This window comes from Oncorhynchus kisutch, linkage group LG12 (assembly GCF_002021735.2).
Source record: "Oncorhynchus kisutch isolate 150728-3 linkage group LG12, Okis_V2, whole genome shotgun sequence".
Taxonomy (NCBI): domain Eukaryota; kingdom Metazoa; phylum Chordata; class Actinopteri; order Salmoniformes; family Salmonidae; genus Oncorhynchus; species Oncorhynchus kisutch.
Window position 1 is genome coordinate 18,661,114 of NC_034185.2, and position 27,279 is coordinate 18,688,392.

General features: G+C 44.3%; 1 protein-coding gene across 1 annotated transcript in view; it reads right to left on the reverse strand.

The window, feature by feature from the left end:
• Window positions 1-7,249: 7,249 nt before the first annotated feature.
• Window positions 7,250-27,279, reverse strand: part of LOC109900649 (gamma-aminobutyric acid receptor subunit rho-2-like) — a 35,480-nt gene continuing 15,450 nt past the window's right edge. The window contains exons 3-10 of the mRNA XM_020496370.2: window positions 14,592-14,659; window positions 10,701-10,924; window positions 10,415-10,497; window positions 10,166-10,306; window positions 9,731-9,883; window positions 9,344-9,552; window positions 9,122-9,145; window positions 7,250-8,987 (exon numbers count right to left, since the gene is read on the reverse strand). Coding sequence (XP_020351959.1) covers window positions 8,673-8,987; window positions 9,122-9,145; window positions 9,344-9,552; window positions 9,731-9,883; window positions 10,166-10,306; window positions 10,415-10,497; window positions 10,701-10,924; window positions 14,592-14,659 — 1,217 coding nt within the window. The 3' untranslated portion in view covers window positions 7,250-8,672. The remainder of the gene's footprint in view (window positions 8,988-9,121; window positions 9,146-9,343; window positions 9,553-9,730; window positions 9,884-10,165; window positions 10,307-10,414; window positions 10,498-10,700; window positions 10,925-14,591; window positions 14,660-27,279) is intronic.

Sequence of the window (27,279 nt, forward strand, 5' to 3'; positions counted from 1 at the left end):
GCATGTGGACATGAAGTTAGGGTTGTGGTAGAGGGTTAGAGTTGAACTGGCATGTGGACATGAAGTTAGGGTTGTGGTAGAGGGTTAGAGTTGAACTGGCATGTGGACATGAAGTTAGGGTTGTGGTAGAGGGTTAGAGTTGAACTGGCATGTGGACATGAAGTTAGGGTTGTGGTAGAGGGTTAGAGTTGAACTGGCATGTGGACATGAAGTTAGGGTTGTGGTAGAGGGTTAGAGTTGAACTGGCATGTGGACATGAAGTTAGGGTTGTGGTAGAGGGTTAGAGTTGAACTGGCATGTGGACATGAAGTTAGGGTTGTGGTAGAGGGTTAGAGTTGAACTGGCATGTGGACATGAAGTTAGGGTTGTGGTAGAGGGTTAGAGTTGAACTGGCATGTGGACATGAAGTTAGGGTTGTGGTAGAGGGTTAGAGTTGAACTGGCATGTGGACATGAAGTTAGGGTTGTGGTAGAGGGTTAGAGTTGAACTGGCATGTGGACATGAAGTTAGGGTTGTGGTAGAGGGTTAGAGTTGAACTGGCATGTGGACATGAAGTTAGGGTTGTGGTTGAGGGTTAGAGTTGAACTGGCATGTGGACATGAAGTTAGGGTTGTGGTAGAGGGTTAGAGTTGAACTGGCATGTGGACATGAAGTTAGGGTTGTGGTAGAGGGTTAGAGTTGAACTGGCATGTGGACATGAAGTTAGGGTTGTGGTAGAGGGTTAGAGTTGAACTGGCATGTGGACATGAAGTTAGGGTTGTGGTAGAGGGTTAGAGTTGAACTGGCATGTGGACATGAAGTTAGGGTTGTGGTAGAGGGTTAGAGTTGAACTGGCATGTGGACATGAAGTTAGGGTTGTGGTAGAGGGTTAGAGTTGAACTGGCATGTGGACATGAAGTTAGGGTTGTGGTAGAGGGTTAGAGTTGAACTGGCATGTGGACATGAAGTTAGGGTTGTGGTAGAGGGTTAGAGTTGAACTGGCATGTGGACATGAAGTTAGGGTTGTGGTAGAGGGTTAGAGTTGAACTGGCATGTGGACATGACGTTAGGGTTGTGGTAGAGGGTTAGAGTTGAACTGGCATGTGGACATGAAGTTAGGGTTGTGGTAGAGGGTTAGAGTTGAACTGGCATGTGGACATGAAGTTAGGGTTGTGGTAGAGGGTTAGAGTTGAACTGGCATGTGGACATGAAGTTAGGGTTGTGGTAGAGGGTTAGAGTTGAACTGGCATGTGGACATGAAGTTAGGGTTGTGGTTGAGGGTTAGAGTTGAACTGGCATGTGGACATGAAGTTAGGGTTGTGGTAGAGGGTTAGAGTTGAACTGGCATGTGGACATGAAGTTAGGGTTGTGGTAGAGGGTTAGAGTTGAACTGGCATGTGGACATGAAGTTAGGGTTGTGGTAGAGGGTTAGAGTTGAACTGGCATGTGGACATGAAGTTAGGGTTGTGGTAGAGGGTTAGAGTTGAACTGGCATGTGGACATGACGTTAGGGTTGTGGTAGAGGGTTAGAGTTGAACTGGCATGTGGACATGAAGTTAGGGTTGTGGTAGAGGGTTAGAGTTGAACTGGCATGTGGACATGAAGTTAGGGTTGTGGTAGAGGGTTAGAGTTGAACTGGCATGTGGACATGAAGTTAGGGTTGTGGTAGAGGGTTAGAGTTGAACTGGCATGTGGACATGAAGTTAGGGTTGTGGTAGAGGGTTAGAGTTGAACTGGCATGTGGACATGAAGTTAGGGTTGTGGTAGAGGGTTAGAGTTGAACTGGCATGTGGACATGAAGTTAGGGTTGTGGTAGAGGGTTAGAGTTGAACTGGCATGTGGACATGAAGTTAGGGTTGTGGTAGAGGGTTAGAGTTGAACTGGCATGTGGACATGAAGTTAGGGTTGTGGTAGAGGGTTAGAGTTGAACTGGCATGTGGACATGAAGTTAGGGTTGTGGTAGAGGGTTAGAGTTGAACTGGCATGTGGACATGAAGTTAGGGTTGTGGTAGAGGGTTAGAGTTGAACTGGCATGTGGACATGAAGTTAGGGTTGTGGTAGAGGGTTAGAGTTGAACTGGCATGTGGACATGAAGTTAGGGTTGTGGTTGAGGGTTAGAGTTGAACTGGCATGTGGACATGAAGTTAGGGTTGTGGTAGAGGGTTAGAGTTGAACTGGCATGTGGACATGAAGTTAGGGTTGTGGTAGAGGGTTAGAGTTGAACTGGCATGTGGACATGAAGTTAGGGTTGTGGTAGAGGGTTAGAGTTGAACTGGCATGTGGACATGAAGTTAGGGTTGTGGTAGAGGGTTAGAGTTGAACTGGCATGTGGACATGAAGTTAGGGTTGTGGTAGAGGGTTAGAGTTGAACTGGCATGTGGACATGAAGTTAGGGTTGTGGTAGAGGGTTAGAGTTGAACTGGCATGTGGACATGAAGTTAGGGTTGTGGTAGAGGGTTAGAGTTGAACTGGCATGTGGACATGAAGTTAGGGTTGTGGTAGAGGGTTAGAGTTGAACTGGCATGTGGACATGAAGTTAGGGTTGTGGTAGAGGGTTAGAGTTGAACTGGCATGTGGACATGAAGTTAGGGTTGTGGTAGAGGGTTAGAGTTGAACTGGCATGTGGACATGAAGTTAGGGTTGTGGTTGAGGGTTAGATTTGAACTGTATTTATTTGATTTATTTCACCTTTATTTAACCAGGCAGGCTAGCTGAGAACAAGTTCTCATTTACAACTGCGACCTGGCCAAAATAAAGCAAAGCAGTTCGACACATACAACAACACAGAGTTACACATGGAATAAACAAACATACAAATAATACAGTAGGAAAAAAAGTATATATACAGTGTGTGCAAATGAGGTAAGATAAGGGAGGTAAGACAATAAAATAGGCCATAGTGGTGAGGTAATTATGAAATAGCAATGAAACACTGGAGTGATAGATGTGCAGAAGATGAATGTGCAAGTAGAGATACTGGGGTGCAAAGGAGCTAAATAAATACAGGATGGGGATGAGGTAGTTGGATGGGCTTACAGATTTACAGATGGTCTATGTACAGGTGCAATGATCTGTGAGCTGCTCTGACAGCTGGTGCTTGAAGTTAGTGAGGGAGTGAAGAGGGAGTGAAGAGTCTCCAGCTTCAGCGATTTTTGCAGTTCATTCCAGTCACTGGCAGCAGAGAACTGTAATGAAAGGTGGCCGAATGAGGAATTGGCTTTGGTGGTGACCAGTATACCTGCTGGAGCGCGTGCTGCGGGTGGGTGCTGCGGGTGGGTGCTGCTATGGTGACCAGTGAACTGAGATAAGGCGGGGATTTACCTAGCAAAGACTTGTAGATGACCTGGAGCCAGTGGGTTTGGCGATGAATATGAAGTGAGGGCCAGCCAACGAGAGCATACAGGTCACAATGGTGGGTAGTATATGGGGCTTTGGTGACAAAACGGATGGCAATGTGATAGACTGCATCCAATTTGTTGAGTAGAGTGATTTGAACTGGCAAGTGCAACCCTAACTCTAACATCAACCCTAACTCTAACTTTAACTCTAACTTCAACCCTAACCCTTGCTTCATGTCCAGATCTCTGTTCAAGCCTGACCTTAGCCTCAACCAACCCTAACCCAGTATTCAAGTTATCAGGAAGTAAGATATAGTCTTTCTCAATGACAGCAGTGTTCGCTACAGTTTCTATGCAAGGTGCAGTATGCAGTATTATAGCACCACCACCTGCTGTTTGAGAGCAATGGCACAAGATTACAGAGAATACATCTAGTTGGATTTCATCTGAAAGAACCTTCTATTGCATACTTCTTTTCAACCAATAGAGGGCAGCATGGTCTAAAACATGACTGAATTGTATCTAGTGGATCACACTGGTGAGGCAGTAATTTGGCGAAGTTTAACCAAAAATGTTGTATTGTGAAATTATTTTTAGTGGAGATTTGTTTTGCAGAAATGCCTACCTGATAAATTACCTGATGGCAAAGTCTTTTTTTATTTCCAATTTTATCATTTTAATAATTTTTATGTAAAAAAATGAGCAATACACAATTGATTGGATTCATATAGCTCTTTTAGAGATGCTTAAAGTGATTTACGCATCGGGGAAACTCACCTTATCTACTGCCGCTGTCAAAAAAAGGAGCACATAACTGGGTGATGCCACGGCAGCCATTTTGTTTCAGAAAGCTCACCAACACATCAGCTATCACAGAGGTAAGGAAAGCCACATCTTCACCCATGACATAAAGAACTTAGAAGGCTGTTGCCGTTATGTCATAGCATGTGTGGCAGTTTTATTTTAGAACTGACAGATTTTGCCCCACTTCACCAACCGCTTCTCCACACACAGAATTAATCTGGATTTGGTTGGTGGAAGATTGCAGCACTTGATGCAAAGCCAACCGCATGACATTACATAAAGGGTTTTTCTATCTCTCTTCATTAGAAGTTAATCTGCACTAACCAACTGTCAACTGATGATGATGGTTCAGTTAAATATGACAGTGTGAGTATGGCATAATACAGTCCCATACAATACACTGAGTGTACAAAACATTAAGAACACCTTCCTAATATTGAGGTGCACCCCCTATTGCCCTCAGAACAGCTTCAATTCGTCGGGACATGGAGTCTACAAGGTGTCGAAAGTGTTCCACCGGGATGCTGACCCATGTTGACTCCAATGCTTCCCACAGTAGTGTCAAGTTGGCTGGATGTCCTTTGGATGGTGGACCAATCTTGATGCACATGGGAAATTGTTGAGCGTGAAAAACCCAGCAGCATTGCAGTTCTTGACACCAACCGGTGTGCCTGGCACCTACTACCATACCCTGTTTAAAGGCACTTAAATATTGTGTCTTGCCCATTCACCCTCTGAATGGCACACATACACAATCCGTCTCAAGGCTTAAAAATCCTTCTTTAACCTGTCTCCTCCCCTTCATCTACACTGATTTGAAGTGGATTTAACAAGTGACATCAATAAGGGATAATAGCTTTCACCCGGACTCACCTGGTCAGTCTATGACATGGAAAGAGCAGATGTTCATAATGTTTTGTGCACTCAGTTGATCTACTGGATTCCCTCTGGAAAACCCACATAATGGTTCTATGGGTATCATATCAGCTAAGCTATTGAACATATATCTGATTATTAATCTGTGAAGTAGAGGGAATTTGTGTTGGCAATTTTCCAACACACACACACACAGAGAAAAGGAGTTGCCTACTCATAAATAGTTATGCCCTGCATAACTGTCACATTTCTGAGAAGGGTATTGGTGGGTAAACTTTTGTGTGAATTTGTAGTGTGGATTAGATTGCCATGGAGGGTAGTGGAACTGGGTATCTCTGGACCCACCTCCCCCTGTGTGACTGTGTTATTATGAGGGGGACAGACAGCGGTCAGCTGATGGGACAACAATAGACAACAACCTGCCCATCTATACACAGATTACATAATGTAACATGCATCACTGTAACCTAGCAGGCAACTGTTCTTTCTCTGAAGACAGAGGACAGAGGGTCAAACTGAGTTGCGGTTCGATGACAGCAATGTCATTTTTCTGCTGAATGTCTCAGCCAAGACCCCTGACATCTATGATGTTCAGTATGTCAACTACCAGGCCTTGCTTGACTGGTCAATGCTAGGTCAGATATATCCTGCTGAAAGGGATACTACTGACTTTTTCCACATTTTGTTGTGTTACAGCCTGAATTAAAAATGGATTAAATTGAGATTTTGTGTTACTGGCCTCTACACAATGCCATATAATTTCGCAATGGAATTATTTATACATTTATAAAAAATTCTAAGCTGAAATGTCTAGAGTCAATAAGTATTCAACTCCTTTGTTATGGCAAGCCTAATTAAGTTCAGGAGTAAAAATGTGCTTAACAAGTAAACATAATATGTTGCACGGACTCACTCTGTGTGCAATAATAGTGTTAAACATGATTTTTAAATGACTATCCCATCTCTGTACCCCACACATACAATTATTAGTTGAGTAGTGAATTTCAAGCCAGTGACTACAAAGATACAGGCGTCCTTCCTAACTCAGTTGCCGGAGAGGAAGAAACCGCTCAGGGATTTCACCATGAGGCCAATGGTGATTTTAAAACAGTTACAGAGTTTCATGGCTGTGATAGGAGCTCACTGAGGATGGAACAACGACATTGTAGTTACTCCACAACACTAACATACTGTACTGTACATGACATTGTGAAAAGAAGGAAGCCTGTAGAGAATACACATTTTCCAAAACATACATCCTGTTTGCAATAAGGCAGTAAAGTAATACTGCAAAAAATATGTCATGAAACTTTTTGGCCTGAATACAAAGCATTATATTTGGGGCAAATCCAACATAACACATCACTGAGTATCACTCTTCATATTTTCAACCATGCTGGTGGCTGCATCATGTTATGGGTATGCTAGTCATCGGCAAGGACTAAGGAGAATCCTAGAGGAAAACTTGGTTCAGTATGCTTTGCCACAGACACTGGGAGACAAATTCACCTTTCAGCAGGACAATTACCTAAAACACAAGGCCAAATATACATTGCCTACCAAGACGACATTGAATGTTCCTAAGTGGCCTAGTTATAGTTTTGAAAATCTATGGCAAGACTTGAAAATGGTTCTAGCAATTATCAACAACCAACTAGGCAGAGCTGGAAGAATTTTTTAAAAGAATAATGGGAAAATCCAGGTTTGCAAAGCTCTTCGAGACTTGCGCAGAAAGACTCAAAGCTGTAATCGCGGATTCTAACATGTATTGAATCAGGGTATATTAGTGTTTTGTTTTCGATAATATATATATTTTTTAAATAGCTTTTTTCTTCCACCTTGACATTACATAGTATTTTGTGGTATTCGTTGACAAAAAATATAAATAAAATCCCTTTTATTCCCACTTCGTAACACAACAAAATGTGGAAAAAGTCATGAGCTGTGAATACTGTCTGAAGGCAATGTATAAGCAACTGTACTGTAGCTCCACCACAGGAGGTTGGTGGCACTGTAATTGGGGAGAACATGCTTGTGGTAATGACTGGAGCGGCATTGGGGAATGGTGTCACATCAAACACATGGTTTCCAGGTGTTTGAAGCCGTTCGCGCCATTCCGGCCATTATTATGAGCCAAAATTACCGTAACTACCTCCAGCATTTAACTACCCCCAGCATTTAAAATAAAATGTTTCTTAGACTGACAGCATCTGTATGGTCATGAATTATTCTCAAACACTTTTACTGCAAACTTGTTTTTAGTTTAAAGCCTTTATTTATAAAATCTGCTCCAAAAAGGATACATTCTTAATATTTGATGCAACAATAACCAGCCGTAGTTGTGCAGCTTGTGGACAAGCATCTGCGTGAGGTGGTTTGCATTGGTTAAGCATTTGTCCAACATGCTGACATATCTACAGCGGCAATATGGATGCAAGAGCTTCGTGCGTTCTGATGAGTGACATCACAGCCTAGTAAATCCAGCTCATGCTTGTGGCTACCTACTTACTACATACAGTACCATGTTTACTAATATATTGGTTGGCTAGAAAACTTGCACAAAGCGATATGTAGTCACTCGTAATCCAAACAGTCAATCAAACAAACAAACAGAAAAAATATAGCTGTGGCGTGGAACCACAGCCATAAAAAAAAAAAACAGTTCACTTAAGGCTGTTCAAGTTCATTACATCACTGATAATGCTTCATGATAGTTCACATAAGCATTCATAAATGGTATCCATCCTCACATAATTTCTGTGACCACTGACCTCATAAGAAATTCGGGAACTGCAGCCACTCTGAAAAATCTATCCAGTCTCATTGTTTTTAACATCTTAAGGTATAATGGAATATGAGTCTATCAGTGCACTAAAAAGTAATTATGTAAGTAAAGTGAAAGGCCAAAAATGAATGAATAAATAAGTTAATAATGAATAAATAATGAAATACTGTATCTATGTGAATCTTTTTCATGTTAATTCCATCTGGTATTATGTCGGTTTACATTTTTGTGTGTTTTTCTAAATCATTATCAACTGTTAAAAAGAATAACACTTGGTGCATTCCTAGAAGACACAAGTCTGTGGCTGTGTTTCAATGTGCTCATTAGCAATTGGTGCTTGCACTCACTCTGATCTGTCAAATAAACATGGTTTAGAGGTCAAACCCTCACATTATAGAGCAAGCTTTCTGTTTTCTGGTTAAAGAGGCAAGCTTGGGCAACACTTAGTCCATTCCAGATGTACATATACTGTCAGTATTACAGATATTGTTTCCCTGCTTTGACAGTACCATGAAGATAAAACAGCATTGATTCCAGAGATCAAATTGAAATGAATAGGAGAAGAGCAGGTAGGTAGTCCATCGTAGTTTGTTGCTTGGACCTGCATGGTTGTGTAAATAGTTTATATAGAGAAAGTAGGAAAGCTGTACAGTTGAGTCAAGTAGTAAGATGGTTGTAGCTAATGGTGTGAGGATAGTATGGTGTTATCCATCCAGAGATCTGGGAAATCCTTTGTGAGATCTGCCGTTATGCACCCAGGTGTTAAGATATGGAGGTCATTACCACTTTGAGTCATTATCAGAGTCCAATAGCTGTCCTGTTTTATCTGGTACAGTAAACACTAGTAGATTGTCTCTCTGCTGACTGTACCAGGACCATCTGGGAGAGCCTCAGCAGTATGCAGACCAGTATATGAGGTTAAAGATAATGTAGGATCCTGGAAAGATCATGCGGGAGTAGGTGTCTATGGCGTGGGTATTCTGCATGAGGCTGAAGCTGCGGAAGCGTGCTTTCTTCTTGGTTCCTGTGGACTCATTGTCCAGGGATAGGTGCACCACCATGTGCTCTTGCTTCTCTGGGGTGTCCTCGGGAGCGTCAGCCCTGGTGTATCCGGCCAGGCTGTTGGTGTCAGCCTCGCTGTAGGTCCCGTCGCCATCCACCATCACGGTCCCGGTGTGGGACATGCCACAGGTGCAGGGGAGTGACTGTATGGCAGAGAGAAAATGAGAGGTGGGGGTTGAGGGAGAGAGAGCAAGACAAAGGGAGATCAGAGTAGGAAAAATGCTGAAAGGACATTAAAAAAAACAGCAGTACAGTGTGGTATGATGAGGATCCTTACCTGTTCTCTGGCTAGGCTCAGGGACTGTCGGGCAGTGGAAAGAAAGTGAGATGACATTTAAACAAATGTAGGCACACATGACTAAATCGCTTTGGATAAAAGCATCTACTGAAAGGCATATTTATTTATTTATTAGAGAAAGAGATCAGAGTAGGAAAAATGCTGAAAGGACATTAAAAAAAACAGCAGTACAGTGTGGTATGATAGGATGGGGGCCCTTACCTGCTCTCTGGCCTTTTCCCTAAGCTTCCGATCTTTTCCGTCCCTCACCGTCGTCAAGTAGTTGACGGCAGCATATTCCAACACCGATAGGAACACAAACACAAAACTGACCCAGAGGTAAATGTCCACAGCTTTGATGTAGGAAACCCTGGGCATGGAGGCGTTGACTCCAGTGATGATGGTGGACATGGTGAGCACCGTGGTGATACCTGGAGCACAGTACAACATCTGTGTGAGCACAAGACTGAAGGAAGTATCCTCATATAGATATGAACCAACGAATCCACACTCTTAGAGAAAAGGATCTTCAAATGGTTCTCCAGAGGGACAGCTGAAGGATGTTTTATGTTTTAGGTTGAATGTTTTTTTTCTAAGAGTGTAACTTACCTAGTGAGACCCTGGCCGGTACGGCCCGGCGGTCGATCCAAAAGGACACCCAGGACAACATGACCATCAGAGTGGCAGGGAAGTAGGTCTGCAGCAGGAAGAAGAAGATGTGGCGTCGCAGGGTGAAGTTGATGTACAGACGGTTGTACCAGCCTGGAGAGAAGAGGACAAAGACACGTGAGGAATCACCATAAATATGAAAATGGGTTATGTTTCTCTGAAGAACCTAAGAGCAGATGTATTTGTACAACTATGTACTGTATAAGGGATACAGTGAAATTGTCACATGCAAAAATCCATACAAACTGTTGTGCTACAATATATTCAAATGTTGACTATTAATATCCTGCAACAGAGTCAATTTTTGTACAGTATGTGTGATTTGTATACAGTACATATTATCATCAGACCCTAAAACCTGATTTGTGGATCTACCTGTGCTGCTGTAAAAAGCCAGTCTAGAGGTAGTGTGAAACTTCTGGATGAGGAACTGAGACAGAGAGATCCTGTCGTCGGTGCTCAGGGACTCATCCCCACTCTTCCAGTACAGCATGAGGTCCTCATCCGTGTAAGCATCTGGAGATAACAGACATGGATTTCAAATTCAAATCTGCCAGATTTTTTGTACCACCACACCAAATCCCTTTTTAAACACAGTGAGGCAGTAAGAGTCCCACTACTCACAGCTCTCTAGCTCTAATGTGCAGGTCTGTGAATCCAGAGGGAAACGACTGAAGTCCATGTTACAGGCAGCAGTAACCGTCACCCTGGACACAACATACCCACGATGACGCAAACATAACATATCAACATGCTACATCCTCTATGAGATTGGGTAAATGTCTGCTGGGAAAATTTGGATCAACTGAGTTCTGCGCTGCCATCATAGAAATGTCGCTGTTACACTTCTGAAGAATGTGGAGATGGGACACAAAAGGAGTCTAGGAACAGCAGCAGCTTACATCCTCACCTAAGGCTGTAGAGCACGTGTCCATCTGGGAACACCCTGAGCATGATGTTCTCTGTGGTGGTGTCGTGGATGAACGACCTCTTGGAGTGGACGAAGAACACATCAGGCACCCAGATCTTCTTGACCAGGCGACCGTCAAACGTCATGCTCTTATTGGTTGTGCTGGGAAAGGACAGCCTCTCGTCTTTCCAGTAGTGCCTCAGATAAAGGGTCATAGTGAAGTCCTGCAGGTCACCAAAACAAAAAGAGATAGCTTTTGGATTCACTTGTTGGTTGGTTGCAGCCTTGTATAAATCCTCTGAACCCTTTTCTGGACTGAGAGTTCTAGATTGAACCATTGTATATACTGGCATTGTGTCACGATCGTCCTCCTCTTCATCTGAAGAGGAGAGGCGAGAAGGATCGGACCAAAATGCGGCGTCGTAAGTGTCCATGGTAAATCTTTAATACCGAAAGTACTGACACTGTATACAAAACAATAAACAAATGACGACCGTGAAGCTACAACCTAGACAATCACCCACAAACAAACAGTGCAACCCAGGCTACCTAAGTATGATTCTCAATCAGAGACAACTAATGACACCTGCCTCTGATTGAGAACCATACTAGGCCGAAACATAGAAATACCCAAATCATAGAAAAACAAACATAGACTGCCCACCCAACTCACGCCCTGACCATACTAAATAAATACAAAACAAAGGAAATAAAGGTCAGAACGTGACACATTGCCGTGGAAAGTAGGGGTGCTGAGGGTGCCTCATGAAAAATCTAAATTAAAAAAAATATTACTAATAAAACTTTTTTTTTATATAAAAAAATCTCAAAACTAGTGCACTGGGCCTTTACTAGCCCTGTATTAACGGACTGATATAGCCGTCATGAAAAAAAATAGCAGCACCCCCACCCCCACACATCTTCCCGTGGCTATGTACGGTGCATTCGGAAAGCATTCAGACTCATTTACTTTTTCCACATTTTCTTACGTTACAGACGTATTCTAAAATTGATTAAATTGTTTGTTTTTTCTCATCAATCTACAAACAATACCCAATAATGACAAAGCAAAAACAGGTTTGTAAACATATATATATTTTCTTAAACGGAATACAGAAGTATTCAGACCGTTCACTCAATCCTTTATTGAAGCACCTTTGGCAGCGATTACAGCCTCTTGTTGGGCTTGACACTACAAGCTTGTCACACCTGTATTTGGGGAGTTTCTGCCAATCTTCTCTGCAGATCCTTTAAAATTCTGTCAGGTTGAATGGAAAGCTTTGCTGCACCGCTATTTTCAGGTCTCCAGAGATGTTCGATCGGGTTTAAGTCTGGGCTCTGGCTGGGCCACTCAAGGACATTCAGAGACTTGTCCCGAAGCCACTCCTGCATTGTCTTGGCTGTGTGCTTAGGGTCATTGTCCTGTTGGAAGGTGACCCTTCACCCCCAGTCTTAGGTCCGGAGCGCTCTGGAGCAGATTTTCATCAAGGATTTCTCTGTACTTTGCTCTGTTCATCTTTCCCTCGATCCTGACTAGTCTCCCAGTCGCTGCCGCTGAAAAACATCCCCACAGCATGATGCTCCCACCACCACGCTTCACCGTAGGGATGGTGCCAGGTTTCCTCCAGATGTGATGCTTGGCAGGCCAGAGTTCAATCTTGGTTTTATCAGACCAGAGAATCTTGTTTCTCATGGTCTGAGAGTCCTTTAGGTGCCTTTTGGCAAACTCCAAGCTGGCTGTCATATGCCTTTTACTGAGGAGTGGCTTCTGTCTGGCCACTCTACCATAAAGGCCTGATTGGTGGAGTGCTGCAGAGCTGGTTGTCCTTCTGGAAGGTTCTCCCATCGCCACAGTGGAACTCTGGAGCTCTGTCAGAGTGACCATCGGGTTCTTGGTCACCTCCCTGACCAAGGCCCTTCGTCCCCTGTTGCTCAGTTTGGCAAGGCGGCCAGCTAGAAGAGTCTTAGTGGTGACTCTAGAACAGACTCTAGAAGAGTCTTAGTGGTTCCAAACTTCTTCTATTTAAGAATGATTGAGGCCACTGTGTTATTGGAGACCTTAAATGCTACAGAAATGTTTTGGTAGCCTTCCCCAGATCTGTGTCTCGACACAATCCTGTCTCGGAGCTGTACGGACAATTCCTTCGACCTCATGGCTTGGTTTTTGCTCAGACATGCACTGTCAACTGTGAGCCCTTATATAGACAGGTGTGTGCTTTTCCAAATCATGTACAATCAGTTGAATTTACAACAGGTGGACTCCAATCAAATTGTAGACATGTCTCAAGGATGACCAATGGAAACTGGTTGCATCTGAGCTCAATTTTGAGTCAGGGTCTGAAAGGTATTTCTGTTTTTTCTTTTTAATACATTTGCACACATCTAAAAACCTGTTTTTGCTTTGTCATTATGGGGTATGGTGTGTAGATTGATGAGGGGAAAAATAATTTAATTTAAAATAATTTGATCAAAATAAGGCTACAACAAAATGTGAAAAAAAGTAAAGGGGTCTGAATACTTTCAAATGCACCGTATATTGGGATTACCAGGGTCTCACCCTGTCCCTGGATTACAGCGTAGGTTTATGATCAGACATATGTTCTCAGTATAAGTAGGGAACATATTATGTAATATGTCCAGAGAGGGCCGTCAGAGTTGACATTAGTGATGATGAGACACATACAGTAATGACAGCTTTGGGTTAGAGGTTGCATTGGTCACACATATCCCTTTCCTCCCGATCTGCTCATTGATCTGTATCTGTTAATAGGCAAACAGATCTATTTTATGCCCGACTACACCACTTTATCTACCACAGCAGATCATCCTCTTTTCAATTCACCTCGCAGTATTACATAATCATATCATTGGTGTTGTTCCATTTTTTTCCCAAGGATATGAGTTTTAAAGAAGAAAAACATGTTTCCCAAGAGGTGTTCTTGCATTTGTTATTGTATCTCTATTTCCTTCTATGTAGTACAAACTATGTCCCACCCATACATACTGTAGTCTGATAAAACAACGATGACCCCACCCCCCATGCTGTCTGTTTCATTGATAAATCCTCTTGGTGTGTCCTGTCTTCGTGTATCTGCACTCATCACACCTGTTTTAAGAGACTCAAACTCATATAGATCTGAAATAATGGCTTAAAATAATAATGACAACAACGAAAAAAACAGTGCCCACTTCAGTACCTTTGTCATTACATAGAATGCGTGTATAACAGCAAATGGAGACACATTTAACAAATATAGACCACTGTAACATTGCATAATGATACTTATGGCTGATAAGTCTGACTGAACACACTTGTCCTCCATCATTCTTACATTATATCATTAAGGAAAGTCATTGTTTGAAAGCAATAATTTGCCCTGTCTATTTTCAAACAATTATATACAAATACTGAGCTCTGAATGAAATGTAATCCTTGGTTATCCTCCCACACAGAGGCTTACAGAACATCAGGACTGCTGTTTGGACTCCAATTTGCAGCTTAGAAAATAAGTTCCATTTAATTATATTACTGTGGTGGAGCATGCGCATGGTCTTTCGTTTTGAACATAAAACATAATTTCTAGCACTGTGCTATTATCCATTTTCATTATCCGTCTGTGAATAAGAGATTAATGAGCATGACAAATATAGTGGATTATAGCGTATCAGCTGCAAAACACCTGTTGGCAGATTGTGAATGACCCATTCATTTTCAGGGGTTCAATTTGTTGTAGGAGTGGCTAGCATCTCTACCCATTGCATCCAATAGTTGATTAATTTAAACATTATCACAATGACCACTTCAAATGTTCCACTGACCTGTGATAAGTTGTTAACATTGACTTCATTGAAATGTTAAAATGTTCAATGTTTGTTTATCAATTCACTTACCATGTCCACTTCTGATATACTGTCCAAACTCTCCACCTGAACATCCACTCCCACGGGGACAGCAGGGCCTGCAAAACAACAGTGAGATTATTTTTGTTCTGATTATATTCCTGATAATCAGTGTCCTCATATTCAGCAGATAAGGTTTCAGGTGAAAACACGAGTTGACATAAATGGTTTAAGGTGAGTTAGTGTGAAAGCGTATCACAGAGACATCAGATATCAAACATAAAAATGCAACTTTCTCTTGATATACACTTGAGTATACCAAACATTAGGAACCCCTTCCTAATATGGAGTTGCACCCCTCCCGCCTTTGACCTCAGAACAGACACAATTTGTCAGGACATGGACTCTACAAGGTATTGAAAGCATTATACAGGGATGATGACCCATGTTGACTCCAATGCCTCCCACAGTTGTGTCAAGTTGGCTAGATGTCCTTTGGGTGGTAGACCATTCTTGAAACACACGGGAAATTGTTGAGCGTGAAAAACCCAGCAGCATTGCAGTTCTTGACACCAACCGCCTGGCTCCTACTACCATACCCTGTTCATAGGCACTTTAGTCTTTTGTCTTGCCCATTCAGCCTCTGAATGGTACAAATACACAATCCATGTTTCAGTTGTCTCAAGTCTTAAAAATCCTTCTTTAACCTGTCTCCTCCTCTTCATCTACACTGATTGAAGTGGATTTAACAAGTGACATCAATAAGGGATCATAGCTTTCACCTGGATTCACCTCGTCAGTCTGTCATGAAAAGAGCAGGTGTTCTTAATGTTTGTACACTCAGTGTATGGTATGCAGTGAAAATGCATATGAACCCCTGCGCAGTTTTAACATTTTGTTGTGTTAGAGTCTGACATGTTCACACTTTCAATTGTAACCCTGGGAAGTAAGTTGTGTAGATCAGTAGAAGAATGTAAATACATTAAAAGTGTCAACATTTCAGACCACAAAATGTGGAAACTTTTTTACTGCATTGTATTAGTGTAGAAAAAAAAGCCTTTTGTCTGAGTTTAGGTCTTAACTTGGAGCTCATGGGATTTCCATATCTTCTACATACAGTACTTCTTCCTCGTTATCGCTGGTATCCTTTTCCTTTGATCAGCACCACAATCCCAGCAAGACTCCAATTATTACTACATGATATTACAGCTACAGATAATCTACAGCTAATATCAAAAACCGTTTGAGGGCAAACCCACACACTCATATTTTCAATATTCATTTGATTGCAGGGGATGAGTCATGAGTGATAGATTTGTGTTAGGTTTGTGGTTTTGCGAGTATATGGACTCAAAATGGTGCCAGAGGGGATGGCCGCCGTTTTCAGCACTCCTGACCAATTGTGCTATTTTGTGTGTTTTATTGCGTTGTTTTGAACTTTTTTTTGTACATAATGTTACTGCCATCGTTTCCTATGACTGAAAAGAGCTTCATTGTTCATCAGAACAATGATTACTCACCTCGATCTGGACAAGGATTAGGACGCAAAGGACATACTGCTCTTCCCAGACTAGGCCCAAATCCCCGTTATTCGTAAGAAGAGGAGCTGCCGCTACAGAGGTTGGCGAGTCGGATGCCTGGCGAGACTGTGTCGACGAGTGGATAATCCGCATTTACCCCCTCAGTTCTACTGGCGAACTTGCAACTTGGAGAATAAACTTGATGTGCTCTGTTCGAGACTCCTAATAACAGGACAAAAAAACAGTAATATCCTATGTTTCACGAGTCGTGGCTGAATAAGGAGATGGATAATATACAGTTAGCTCAGTTTTCCGTGCATCGGCAAGACTGAACATCAGCCTCCGGTAAGATCGGGGGTGGGGTGTGTCTCTTTGTCAACAACAGCTGGTGTGCGATCTCTAATATTAAGGGTCTAAAGGTTTTGCTCACCTGAGTTAGAGTACCTGTAAACTGTAGATCACACTATTTACCAGGAGAGTTTTCAACTATGTTCTTCGTACAGTATTAGAAAAAGACTTACAAAAGGGTTATTCGGCTGTCCCCAAGGATAAACCTTTTTGGTTCCAGGGAAAACGCATTTTGGTTCCAGGTAGAACCCTTTGGGGTTCCATTTAGAACCTTCTGTGGAAATGGTTCTACCTGGAACCCAAAATGGTTCTACCTGGAACCAAAAGTGTTCTTCAAAGGGTTTTATCTATGGGGACAGCCAAATAACCTTTAAGGTTCCAGATGGCAATTTGTTTTCTAAGAGTTTAGCTGTCTATTTACCACCACAAACCGATGGTGGCATTAAGACCGCACTTAACAAGCTGTATAAGGCCATAAGCAAACAAAAAAGTGCTCATCCAGAAGCGACGCTCCTAGTGGCCTGGGACTTTAATGCAGGAAAACTGGGGGGGTAAAAATAGATCACTTTTACTCCATACACAGAGACACGTACAAAGCTCTCCCTCACTCTCCATTTGGCAAATCTGACCATAACTCTATCCTCCTGATTCCTGCTTACAAGCAAAAATCCATTTGCCCTCCATTTGGCAAATCTGACCATAACTCTATCCTCCTGATTCCTGCTTACAAGCAAAAATCAATTTGCCCTCCATTTGGCAAATCTGACCATAACTCTATCCTCCTGATTCCTGCTTACAAGCAAAAAAGTACCAGTGATGCGCTCAATACGGAAGTGGTCCGATGAAGCGGATGCTAAGCTACAGGACTGTTTCGCTAGCACAGACTGGAATATGTTCCCGGGATTCATCCGATGCCATTGAGGAGTATACCACCGGCTTCAATAATAAGTGACCACAGTGACTGTACGTACATATTCCAAACAGAATCCATGGATTACAGGCAACAGCCGCACTGAGCAAAAGGCTAGAGCTTCCGCTTCAAGGAGCGGGACACTAATCCGGACACACTATGTCGAAATCCCGCTACGCCCTACGACAAACCATCAAACAGAAAACACGTCAATACAGAACTAAGACTGAGTCCTGCCACACCGGCTCTGACGCTCATCGGATATGGCATGGCTTGCAAACTATCACGGATGACAAAGGGAAACCCAGCTTCGAGCTGCCCAGTGACATGAGTTGACCAGGGAAGCTAAATGCCTTCTATGCTCGCTTTGAGTGAAGCAACACTGAACCATGCATGAGAACACCAGCTGTTCCGGACAACTGTGTGATCACACTCTTTGTAGCCAATGTGAGTAAGACCTTTAAATAGGGTAACATTCACAAGGCTGCAGTGCCAGATGGATTATCAGGACGTGTACTCGGAGCATGCGCTGACCAGCTGGAAAGTGTCTTCACTGACATGTTCAACCTCTCCCTGACCCCTTCTCTAATACCTACATGTTTCAAGAAGACCACCATAGTCCCTGTGCCCAAGAACGCCAAATACCAACGTGAGAGTGCTGTTCATCGACTACATCTCAGTGTTCAACACCATATTGCCCTCTATACAGCTACACCATCGAGAGCATGGTTGCATCACCGCTTGGTATGGTAACTGCTCAGCATCTATCTGACCGCAAGGTGTATTGCGCACGGCCCAATATATCACTGGGGCTGAGCTCCCTGACACCCAGAACCTCTATACCAGGGGGTGTCAGAGGAAGGCCCTAGAAATTGTCAAAGACTCCAGCCACCCAAGTCATAGACTGTTTTGTCTGCTACCACACGACAAGCGGTACTGGAGCGCCAAGTCTGGAAACAAAAGGCTCCTTAACAGCTTCTACTCCCAAGCCATTGAATGGTTATTTACATTGACCCCCTTATTTTATTCTTATCTATTCCTATTTCCTATTCTCTTGCACAGGCTCGATGTACACTCACTAGACTCTAACCACACACTCACACATACAACACTGACACTCCAACACACACACAAAACAAACACACACATGCATATTGACGCAACACACACACACACTTTCACATTCCTTCACACTCTTCACATACGCTGCTGCTACTCTCTGTTTATTATCTATGCATAGTCACGTTACCACTACCTACATGTACATATTACCTCAATTACCTGGACTAACCTGTACCCCTGCACATTGACTCGGTACTGGTACCCCTTGTATATAGCCTTGTTATTGTTGTTTGTATTGTGTTACTATTTTTTCTTTAGTTTATTTAGCACATTTATTATTATTTTTTTTATTTTTTTTACTCTGCATTGTTGGTTAAGAGTTCGTAAGCATTTCACGGTAAGGTCTACCTACACCTGTTGTATTCAGCACATGTGACAAATAACATTTCATTTGAGAATTTCTCCAAATGAAGTAATATTTATTTAAACAGCACATAGATCCTATAAATCAGTTCTCTATGCAATTATATAGCACACAGTTTCATCTAACCCATGTTAAAGGTTCACATAAGAAGCACAAGTAACGCATAATACATACAGTTGAAGTCGGAAGTTTACATACACTTAGGTTGGAAACTTCTTAGGGATAGGGGGCAGATGACTGAGGTGCCCAAAGTAAACTGCCTGTTACTCAGGCCCAGAAACTAGGATATGCATATAATTGGTAGTATTGGATAGATAACACTCTGAAGCTTCTACAACTGTTCAAATAATGTCTGTGAATATAACAGAACTGATATGGCAGGTGAAAACTCGAGGAGAATCCATCCAGAATTCATTTTTGAGCTGACCACCCATTGAAATGTCTGTCTATGGGAAAATCAAAGGAAATACTCCCAGATTGAAGTTCCTCTGGCTTCCACTAGATGTCAACAGGCTTTAGGTTTCAGGCTTGTTTTTTGAAAAATGAGCTAGAATTTGTAGTTTTTCAAGGTGGCTCTCATTTTGACTGTAGTCTGGTGGCGCGCGTGGATGAGGGCGCACACTTCATTATTTATCTCAGGTATTGAACACACTATTCTCCATCTTACATTTTATTGTTTATTTACATATTAGGGTACCTGCAGATTGATTAGAAACATTGTTTGACTTGTTTGGACAAAGTTTATTGGTAACTTTTGGGATTTCTTTGTATGCATTTTGAATGAGGGGAACAGGTCTATTACTGAATCAAGCGTGCCAACTAAACTGACTTTTTGGGGATATAAAGAAAGACTTTATCGAACAAATCAACCATTTCATATGTAGCTGGGACCCTTGGAATTGCAAACATAGGAATATCTTCAAAGGTAAGTGATTTATTTTATGGCTATTTCTAACTTTTGTGACGCCTCTGCTGGTTTGGAAAATGTTTTTAATGCTTTCGTACGCGGGCGCTGTCCTCAGATAATCACATGTTATGCTTTCGCCGTAAAGCCTTTTTGAAATCTGACAAAGCGGCTGGATTAACAAGAAGTTAAGATTTTAAATTATGTATAACACATGTATTTTCATGAATGTTTAATATTACGATTTTTGTATTTTGAATTTCGCGCTCTGCAATTTCACCGGATGTTGTCGAGGTGGGGTGCTAACGGCACGTCTAGCACAAAGAGGTTAAAACTAGTTTTTCAACCACTCCACAAATTTCTTGTTAACAAACTATAGTTTTGGCAAGTCGGTTAGGACATTTACTTTGTGCATGACACAAGTAATTTTTCCAACAATTGTTTACAGACAGATTATTTTACTTAACTCACTGTATCACAATTCCAGTCAGTCAGAAGTTTACATACGCTAAGTTGACTGTGCCTTGAAACAGCTTGTAAAATTCCAGAAAATTATGCCATGGCTTTAGAAGCTTCTGATAGGCTAATTGACATAATTTGAGTCAATTGGAGGTGTACCTATGGATGTATTTCAAGGCCTACCTTCAAACTCGGTGCCTCTTTGCTTGACATCATGGGAAATCAAAAGAAATCAGCCAAGACCTCAGTAGACCTCCACAAGTCTGGTTCATCCTTGGGAGTAATTTCCAAACACCTGAAGGTACCACGGTCATCTGTACAAACAATAGTACGCAAGTATAAACAGCATGGGACCACGCAGCCGTCATACCGCTCTGGAAGGAGATGTGTTCTGTCTCCCAGAGATGAACGTACTTTGGTGAAAAGTGCAAATCAACCCCAGAACAGCAGCAAAGGACCTTGTGAAGATGCTGAAGGAAACAGGTACAAAAGTATCTATATCCACAGTAAAACGAGTCCTATATCGACAAAATCTGAAAGGCTGCTCAGCAAGGAAGAAGCCACTGCTCCAAAACCGCCATAAAAAAGCCAGACTACGGTTTGCAACTGCACATGGGGACAAAGATCGTACTTTTTGGAGAAATGTCCTCTGGTCTGATGAAACAAAAATAGATCTGTTTGGCCATAATGACCATTGTTATGTTTGGAGGAAAAAGGGGGAGGGCTTGCAAGCCGAAGAACACCATCCCAACCATGAAGCACGGGGGTGGCAGCATCATGTTGTGGGGGTGCTTTGCTGCAGGAGGGACTGGTGCACTTCACAAAATAGATGGCATCATGAGGTAGGAAAATTATGTGGATATATTGAAGCAACATCTCAAGACATCAGTCAGGAAGTTAAAGCTTTGTCACAAATGGTTCTTCCAAATGGACAATGACCCCAAGCATACTTCCAAAGTTGTGGCAAATGGCTTGAGGACAACAAAGTCAAGGTATTGGAGTGGCCATCACAATGCCCTGACCTCAATCCCATAGAAAATTTGTGGACAGAACTGAAAAAGCATGTGCGAACTAGGAGGCCTTCAAACCTGACTCAGTTACACCAGCAGGAGGAATGGGTCAAAATTCAACCAACGTATTGTGTGAAGCATGTGGAAGACTACCCAAAACGTTTGACCCAAGTTAAACAATTTAAAGGCAAATGCTACCAAATACTAATTGAGTGTATGTAAACTTCTGACCCACTAGGAATGTGATGAAAGAAATAAAAGCTGAAATAAATAATTCTCTCTACATTTCACATTCTTAAAATAGTGGTGATCCTAACTGACCTAAGGCATGGAATTTCTACTAGGATTAAATTTCAGGAATTGTGAAAAACTGAGTTTAAATGTATTTGGCTAAGGTGTATGTAAATTTCCGACTTCAACTGTATGTTTGTTTTGCATTTTGGTAGTGTCCTGATCGCCTGCCATTGTCTAATCTGCCTGCGCTGCCGTAGTGCCAGCCTCTTATGTAATCGCTAGTAACTAAAGCCTCTTGTCACTCAGCCTCCCCTAGCCTGTTACCTGGAAGAGAGGATATTAATTCATCGCCCTGTGCCAGCTGGGTGCCCTGTCATTCCTCACTCACACCATATGCCATCTATCAGATCCTTAACTGGGCAGAGACCCAGGGAGCCAGGCACCAGCTTCCCAGGCAGTAGCTCCCCCGGGACCACCTCCCCTCCCAGGACCTGTGTGGATGATGCTGCTCGCCACACCTGCCAACTGCTGGGAGAACAGCCTGAACTCCCGCGGCCTCTTCCCCTGGATTAGACGGAACTAGCGGAGGATTGGGGTGGTTATTTAAGAAACATATCTTTAATTCATAGTGATTACATTGGCTCCCTCCATCTGGAGCCACAGGAGGACATGGTTATGATGTGGAGGCTGTGGGAGATGTGGAGGCTGTGGGAGGTGTGGAGGCTGTTGCTGTGTTGAGGCTGTGGCTGAGGGAGGTGTGGAGGCTATGGCTGAGGGAGATGTGGAGGCTGTGGCTGATGAAGATGTGGAGGCTGAGGGAGATGTGGAGGCTGAGGGAGATGTGGAGGCTGAGGGAGGTGTGGAGGCTGAGGGAGGTGTGGAGGCTGTGGCTGACGGAGAATTGGAGGCTGTGGCTGACGGAGGTGTGGAGGCTGTGGCTGAGGGAGATGTGGAGGCTGTGGCTGAGGGAGGTGTGGAGGCTGTGGCTGTGGGAGGTGTGGAGGCTGTGGCTGTGGGAGGTGTGGAGGCTGTGGCTGAGGGAGGTGTGGAGGCTGTGGCTGAGGGAGGTGTGGAGGCTGTGGCTGATGAAGATGTGGAGGCTGTGGCTGAGGGAGGTGTGGAGGCTGTGGCTGAGGGAGATGTGGAGGCTGAGGGAGGTGTGGAGGCTGTGGCTGTGGGAGGTGTGGAGGCTGAGGGAGGGGGTGGAGGCTGTGGCTGTGGGAGGTGTGGAGGCTGTGGCTGAGGGAGGTGTGGAGGCTGTGGCTGAGGGAGGTGTGGAGGCTGTGGCTGATGAAGATGTGGAGGCTGTGGCTGAGGGAGGTGTGGAGGCTGTGGCTGATGAAGATGTGGAGACTGAGGGAGATGTGGAGGCTGAGGGAGGTGTGGAGGCTGTGGCTGAGGGAGGTGTGGAGGCTGTGGCTGATGAAGATGTGGAGGCTGAGGGAGATGTGGAGGCTGTGGCTGAGGGAGGTGTGGAGGCTGTGGCTGTGGGAGGTGTGGAGGCTGTGGCTGAGGGAGGTGTGGAGGCTGTGGCTGAAGGAGGTGTGGAGGCTGTGGCTGATGAAGATGTGGAGGCTGTGGCTGAGGGAGGTATGGAGGCTGTGGCTGATGAAGATGTGGAGGCTGAGGGAGATGTGGAGGCTGAGGGAGGTGTGGAGGCTGTGGCTGTGGGAGGTGTGGAGGCTGAGGGAGGTGTGGAGGCTGTGGCTGTGGGAGGTGTGGAGGCTGTGGCTGAGGGAGGTGTGGAGCATGTGGCTGAGGGAGGTGTGGAGGCTGTGGCTGATGAAGATGTGGAGGCTGTGGCTGAGGGAGGTGTGGAGGCTGTGGCTGATGAAGATGTGGAGGCTGAGGGAGATGTGGAGGCTGAGGGAGGTGTGGAGGCTGTGGCTGAGGGAGGTGTGGAGGCTGTGGCTGAGGGAGGTAGGGAGGCTGTGGCTGATGAAGATGTGGAGGCTGTGGCTGAGGGAGGTGTGGAGGCTGTGGCTGATGAAGATGTGGAGGCTGAGGGAGATGTGGAGGCTGAGGGAGGTGTGGAGGCTGTGGCTGAGGGAGGTGTGGAGGCTGTGGCTGAGGGAGGTGTGGAGGCTGTGGCTGATGAAGATGTGGAGGCTGAGGGAGATGTGGAGGCTGTGGCTGAGGGAGGTGTGGAGGCTGTGGCTGTGGGAGGTGTGGAGGCTGTGGCTGTGGGAGGTGTGGAGGCTGTGGCTGAGGGAGGTGTGGAGGCTGTGGCTGAGGGAGGTGTGGAGGCTGTGGCTGATGAAGATGTGGAGGCTGTGGCTGAGGCAGGTGTGGAGGCTGTGGCTGATGAAGATGTGGAGGCTGAGGGAGATGTGGAGGCTGAGGGAGGTGTGGAGGCTGTGGCTGTGGGAGGTGTGGAGGCCGAGGGAGATGTGGAGGCTGTGGCTGTGGGAGGTGTGGAGGCTGTGGCTGAGGGAGGTGTGGAGGCTGTGGCTGAGGGAGGTGTGGAGGCTGTGGCTGATGAAGATGTGGAGGCTGTGGCTGAGGGAGGTGTGGAGGCTGTGGCTGATGAAGATGTGGAGGCTGTGGCTGAGGGAGGTGAGGAGGCTGTGGCTGATGAAGATGTGGAGGCTGAGGGAGATGTGGAGGCTGAGGGAGGTGTGGAGGCTGAGGGAGGTGTGGAGGCTGTGGCTGAGGGAGGTGTGGAGGCTGTGGCTGAGGGAGGTAGGGAGGCTGTGGCTGATGAAGATGTGGAGGCTGAGGGAGATGTGGAGGCTGTGGCTATGGGAGGTGTGGAGGTTGTGGCTGTGGGAGGTGTGCTCTTCTTAGAAGACCACTCCTGAGAACAATCATTATGGGTCATTATAGGCTCCTGTCCAGAGAATGGAGAACTATGTGTTTTTTATTTATTTTATTTATTTTACCTTTATTTAACCAGGTAGGCAAGTTGAGAACAAGTTCTCATTTACAATTGCGACCTGGCCAAGATAAAGCAAAGCAGTTCGACAGATAAAACGACACAGAGTTACACATGGAGTAAAAACAAACATACAGTCAATAATGCAGTATAAACAAGTCTATATACAATGTGAGCAAATGAGGTGAGAAGGGAGGTAAAGGCAAAAAAGGCCATGATGGCAAAGTAAATACAATATAGCAAGTAAAATACTGGAATGGTAGTTTTGCAATGGAAGAATGTGCAAAGTAGAAATAAAAATAATGGGGTGCAAAGGAGCAAAATAAATAAATAAATAAAAAATAAATACAGTTGGGAAAGAGGTAGTTGTTTGGGCTAAATTATAGGTGGTCTATGTACAGGTGCAGTAATCTGTGAGCTGCTCTGACAGTTGGTGCTTAAAGCTAGTGAGGGAGATAAGTGTTTCCAGTTTCAGAGATTTTTGTAGTTCGTTCCAGTCATTGGCAGCAGAGAACTGGAAGGAGAGGCGGCCAAAGAAAGAATTGGTTTTGGGGGTGACTAGAGAGATATACCTGCTGGAGCGTGTGCTACAGGTGGGAGATGCTATGGTGACCAGCGAGCTGAGATAAGGGGGGACTTTACCTAGCAGGGTCTTGTAGATGACATGGAGCCAGTGGGTTTGGCGACGAGTATGAAGCGAGGGCCAGCCAACGAGAGCGTACAGGTCGCAATGGTGGGTAGTATATGGGGCTTTGGTGATAAAACGGATTGCACTGTGATAGACTGCATCCAATTTGTTGAGTAGGGTATTGGAGGCTATTTTGTAAATGACATCGCCAAAGTCGAGGATTGGTAGGATGGTCAGTTTTACAAGGGTATGTTTGGCAGCATGAGTGAAGGATGCTTTGTTGCGAAATAGGAAGCCAATTCTAGATTTAACTTTGGATTGGAGATGTTTGATATGGGTCTGGAAGGAGAGTTTACAGTCTAACCAGACACCTAAGTATTTGTAGTTGTCCACGTATTCTAAGTCAGAGCCGTCCAGAGTAGTGATGTTGGACAGGCGGGTAGGTGCAGGTAGTGATCGGTTGAAGAGCATGCATTTAGTTTTACTTGTATTTAAGAGCAATTGGAGGCCACGGAAGGAGAGTTGTATTGCATTGAAGCTTGCCTGGAGGGTTGTTAACACAGTGTCCAAAGAAGGGCCGGAAGTATACAGAATGGTGTCGTCTGCGTAGAGGTGGATCAGGGACTCACCAGCAGCAAGAGCGACCTCATTGATGTATACAGAGAAGAGAGTCGGTCCAAGAATTGAACCCTGTGGCACCCCCATAGAGACTGCCAGAGGTCCGGACAGCAGACCCTCCGATTTGACACACTGAACTCTATCAGAGAAGTAGTTGGTGAACCAGGCGAGGCAATCATTTGAGAAACCAAGAGTGTCGAGTCTGCCGATGAGGATATGGTGATTGACAGAGTCGAAAGCCTTGGCCAGATCAATGAATACGGCTGCACAGTAATGTTTCTTATCGATGGCGGTTAAGATATCGTTTAGGACCTTGAGCGTGGCTGAGGTGCACCCATGACCAGCTCTGAAACCAGATTGCATAGCAGAGAAGGTATGGTGAGATTCGAAATGGTCGGTAATCTGTTTGTTGACTTGGCTTTCGAAGACCTTAGAAAGGCACGGTAGGATAGATATAGGTCTATAGCAGTTTGGGTCAAGAGTGTCCCCCCCTTTGAAGAGGGGGATGACTGCAGCTGCTTTCCAATCTTTGGGAATCTCAGACGACACGAAAGAGAGGTTGAACAGGCTAGTAATAGGGGTGGCAACAATTTCGGCAGATAATTTTAGAAAGAAAGGGTCCAGATTGTCTAGCCCGGCTGATTTGTAGGGGTCCAGATTTTGCAGCTCTTTCAGAACATCAGCTGAATGGATTTGGGAGAAGGAGAAATGGGGAAGGCTTGGGCGAGTTGCTGTTGGGGGTGCAGTGCTGTTGTCCGGGGTAGGAGTAGCCAGGTGGAAAGCATGGCCAGCCGTAGAAAAATGCTTATTGAAATTCTCAATTATGGTTGATTTATCAGTGGTGACAGTGTTTCCTATCTTCAGTGCAGTGGGCAGCTGGGAGGAGGTGTTCTTATTCTCCATGGACTTTACAGTGTCCCAGAACTTTTTTGAGTTAGTGTTGCAGGAAGCAAATTTCTGCTTGAAAAAGCTAGCCTTGGCTTTTCTAACTGCCTGTGTATAATGGTTTCTAGCTTCCCTGAACAGCTGCATATCACGGGGGCTGTTCGATGCTAATGCAGAACGCCATAGGATGTTTTTGTGTTGGTTAAGGGCAGTCAGGTCTGGGGAGAACCAAGGGCTATATCTGTTCCTGGTTCTAAATTTCTTGAATGGGGCATGTTTATTTAAGATGGTTAGGAAGGCATTTAAAAAAAATATCCAGGCATCCTCTACTGACGGGATGAGATCAATATCCTTCCAGGATACCCCGGCCAGGTCGATTAGAAAGGCCTGCTCGCAGAAGTGTTTCAGGGAGCGTTTTACAGTGATGAGTGGAGGTCGTTTGACCGCTGACCCATTACGGATGCAGGCAATGAGGCAGTGATCGCTGAGATCTTGGTTGAAGACAGCAGAGGTGTATTTAGAGGGGAAGTTGGTTAGGATGATATCTATGAGGGTGCCCGTGTTTAAGGCTTTGGGGAGGTACCTGGTAGGTTCATTGATAATTTGTGTGAGATTGAGGGCATCAAGTTTAGATTGTAGGATGGCTGGGGTGTTAAGCATGTTCCAGTTTAGGTCGCCTAGCAGCACGAACTCTGAAGATAGATGGGGGGCAATCAGTTCACATATGGTGTCCAGAGCACAGCTGGGGGCAGAGGGTGGTCTATAGCAGGCGGCAACGGTGAGAGACTTGTTTTTAGAGAGGTGGATTTTTAAAAGTAGAAGTTCAAATTGTTTGGGTACAGACCTGGATAGTAGGACAGAA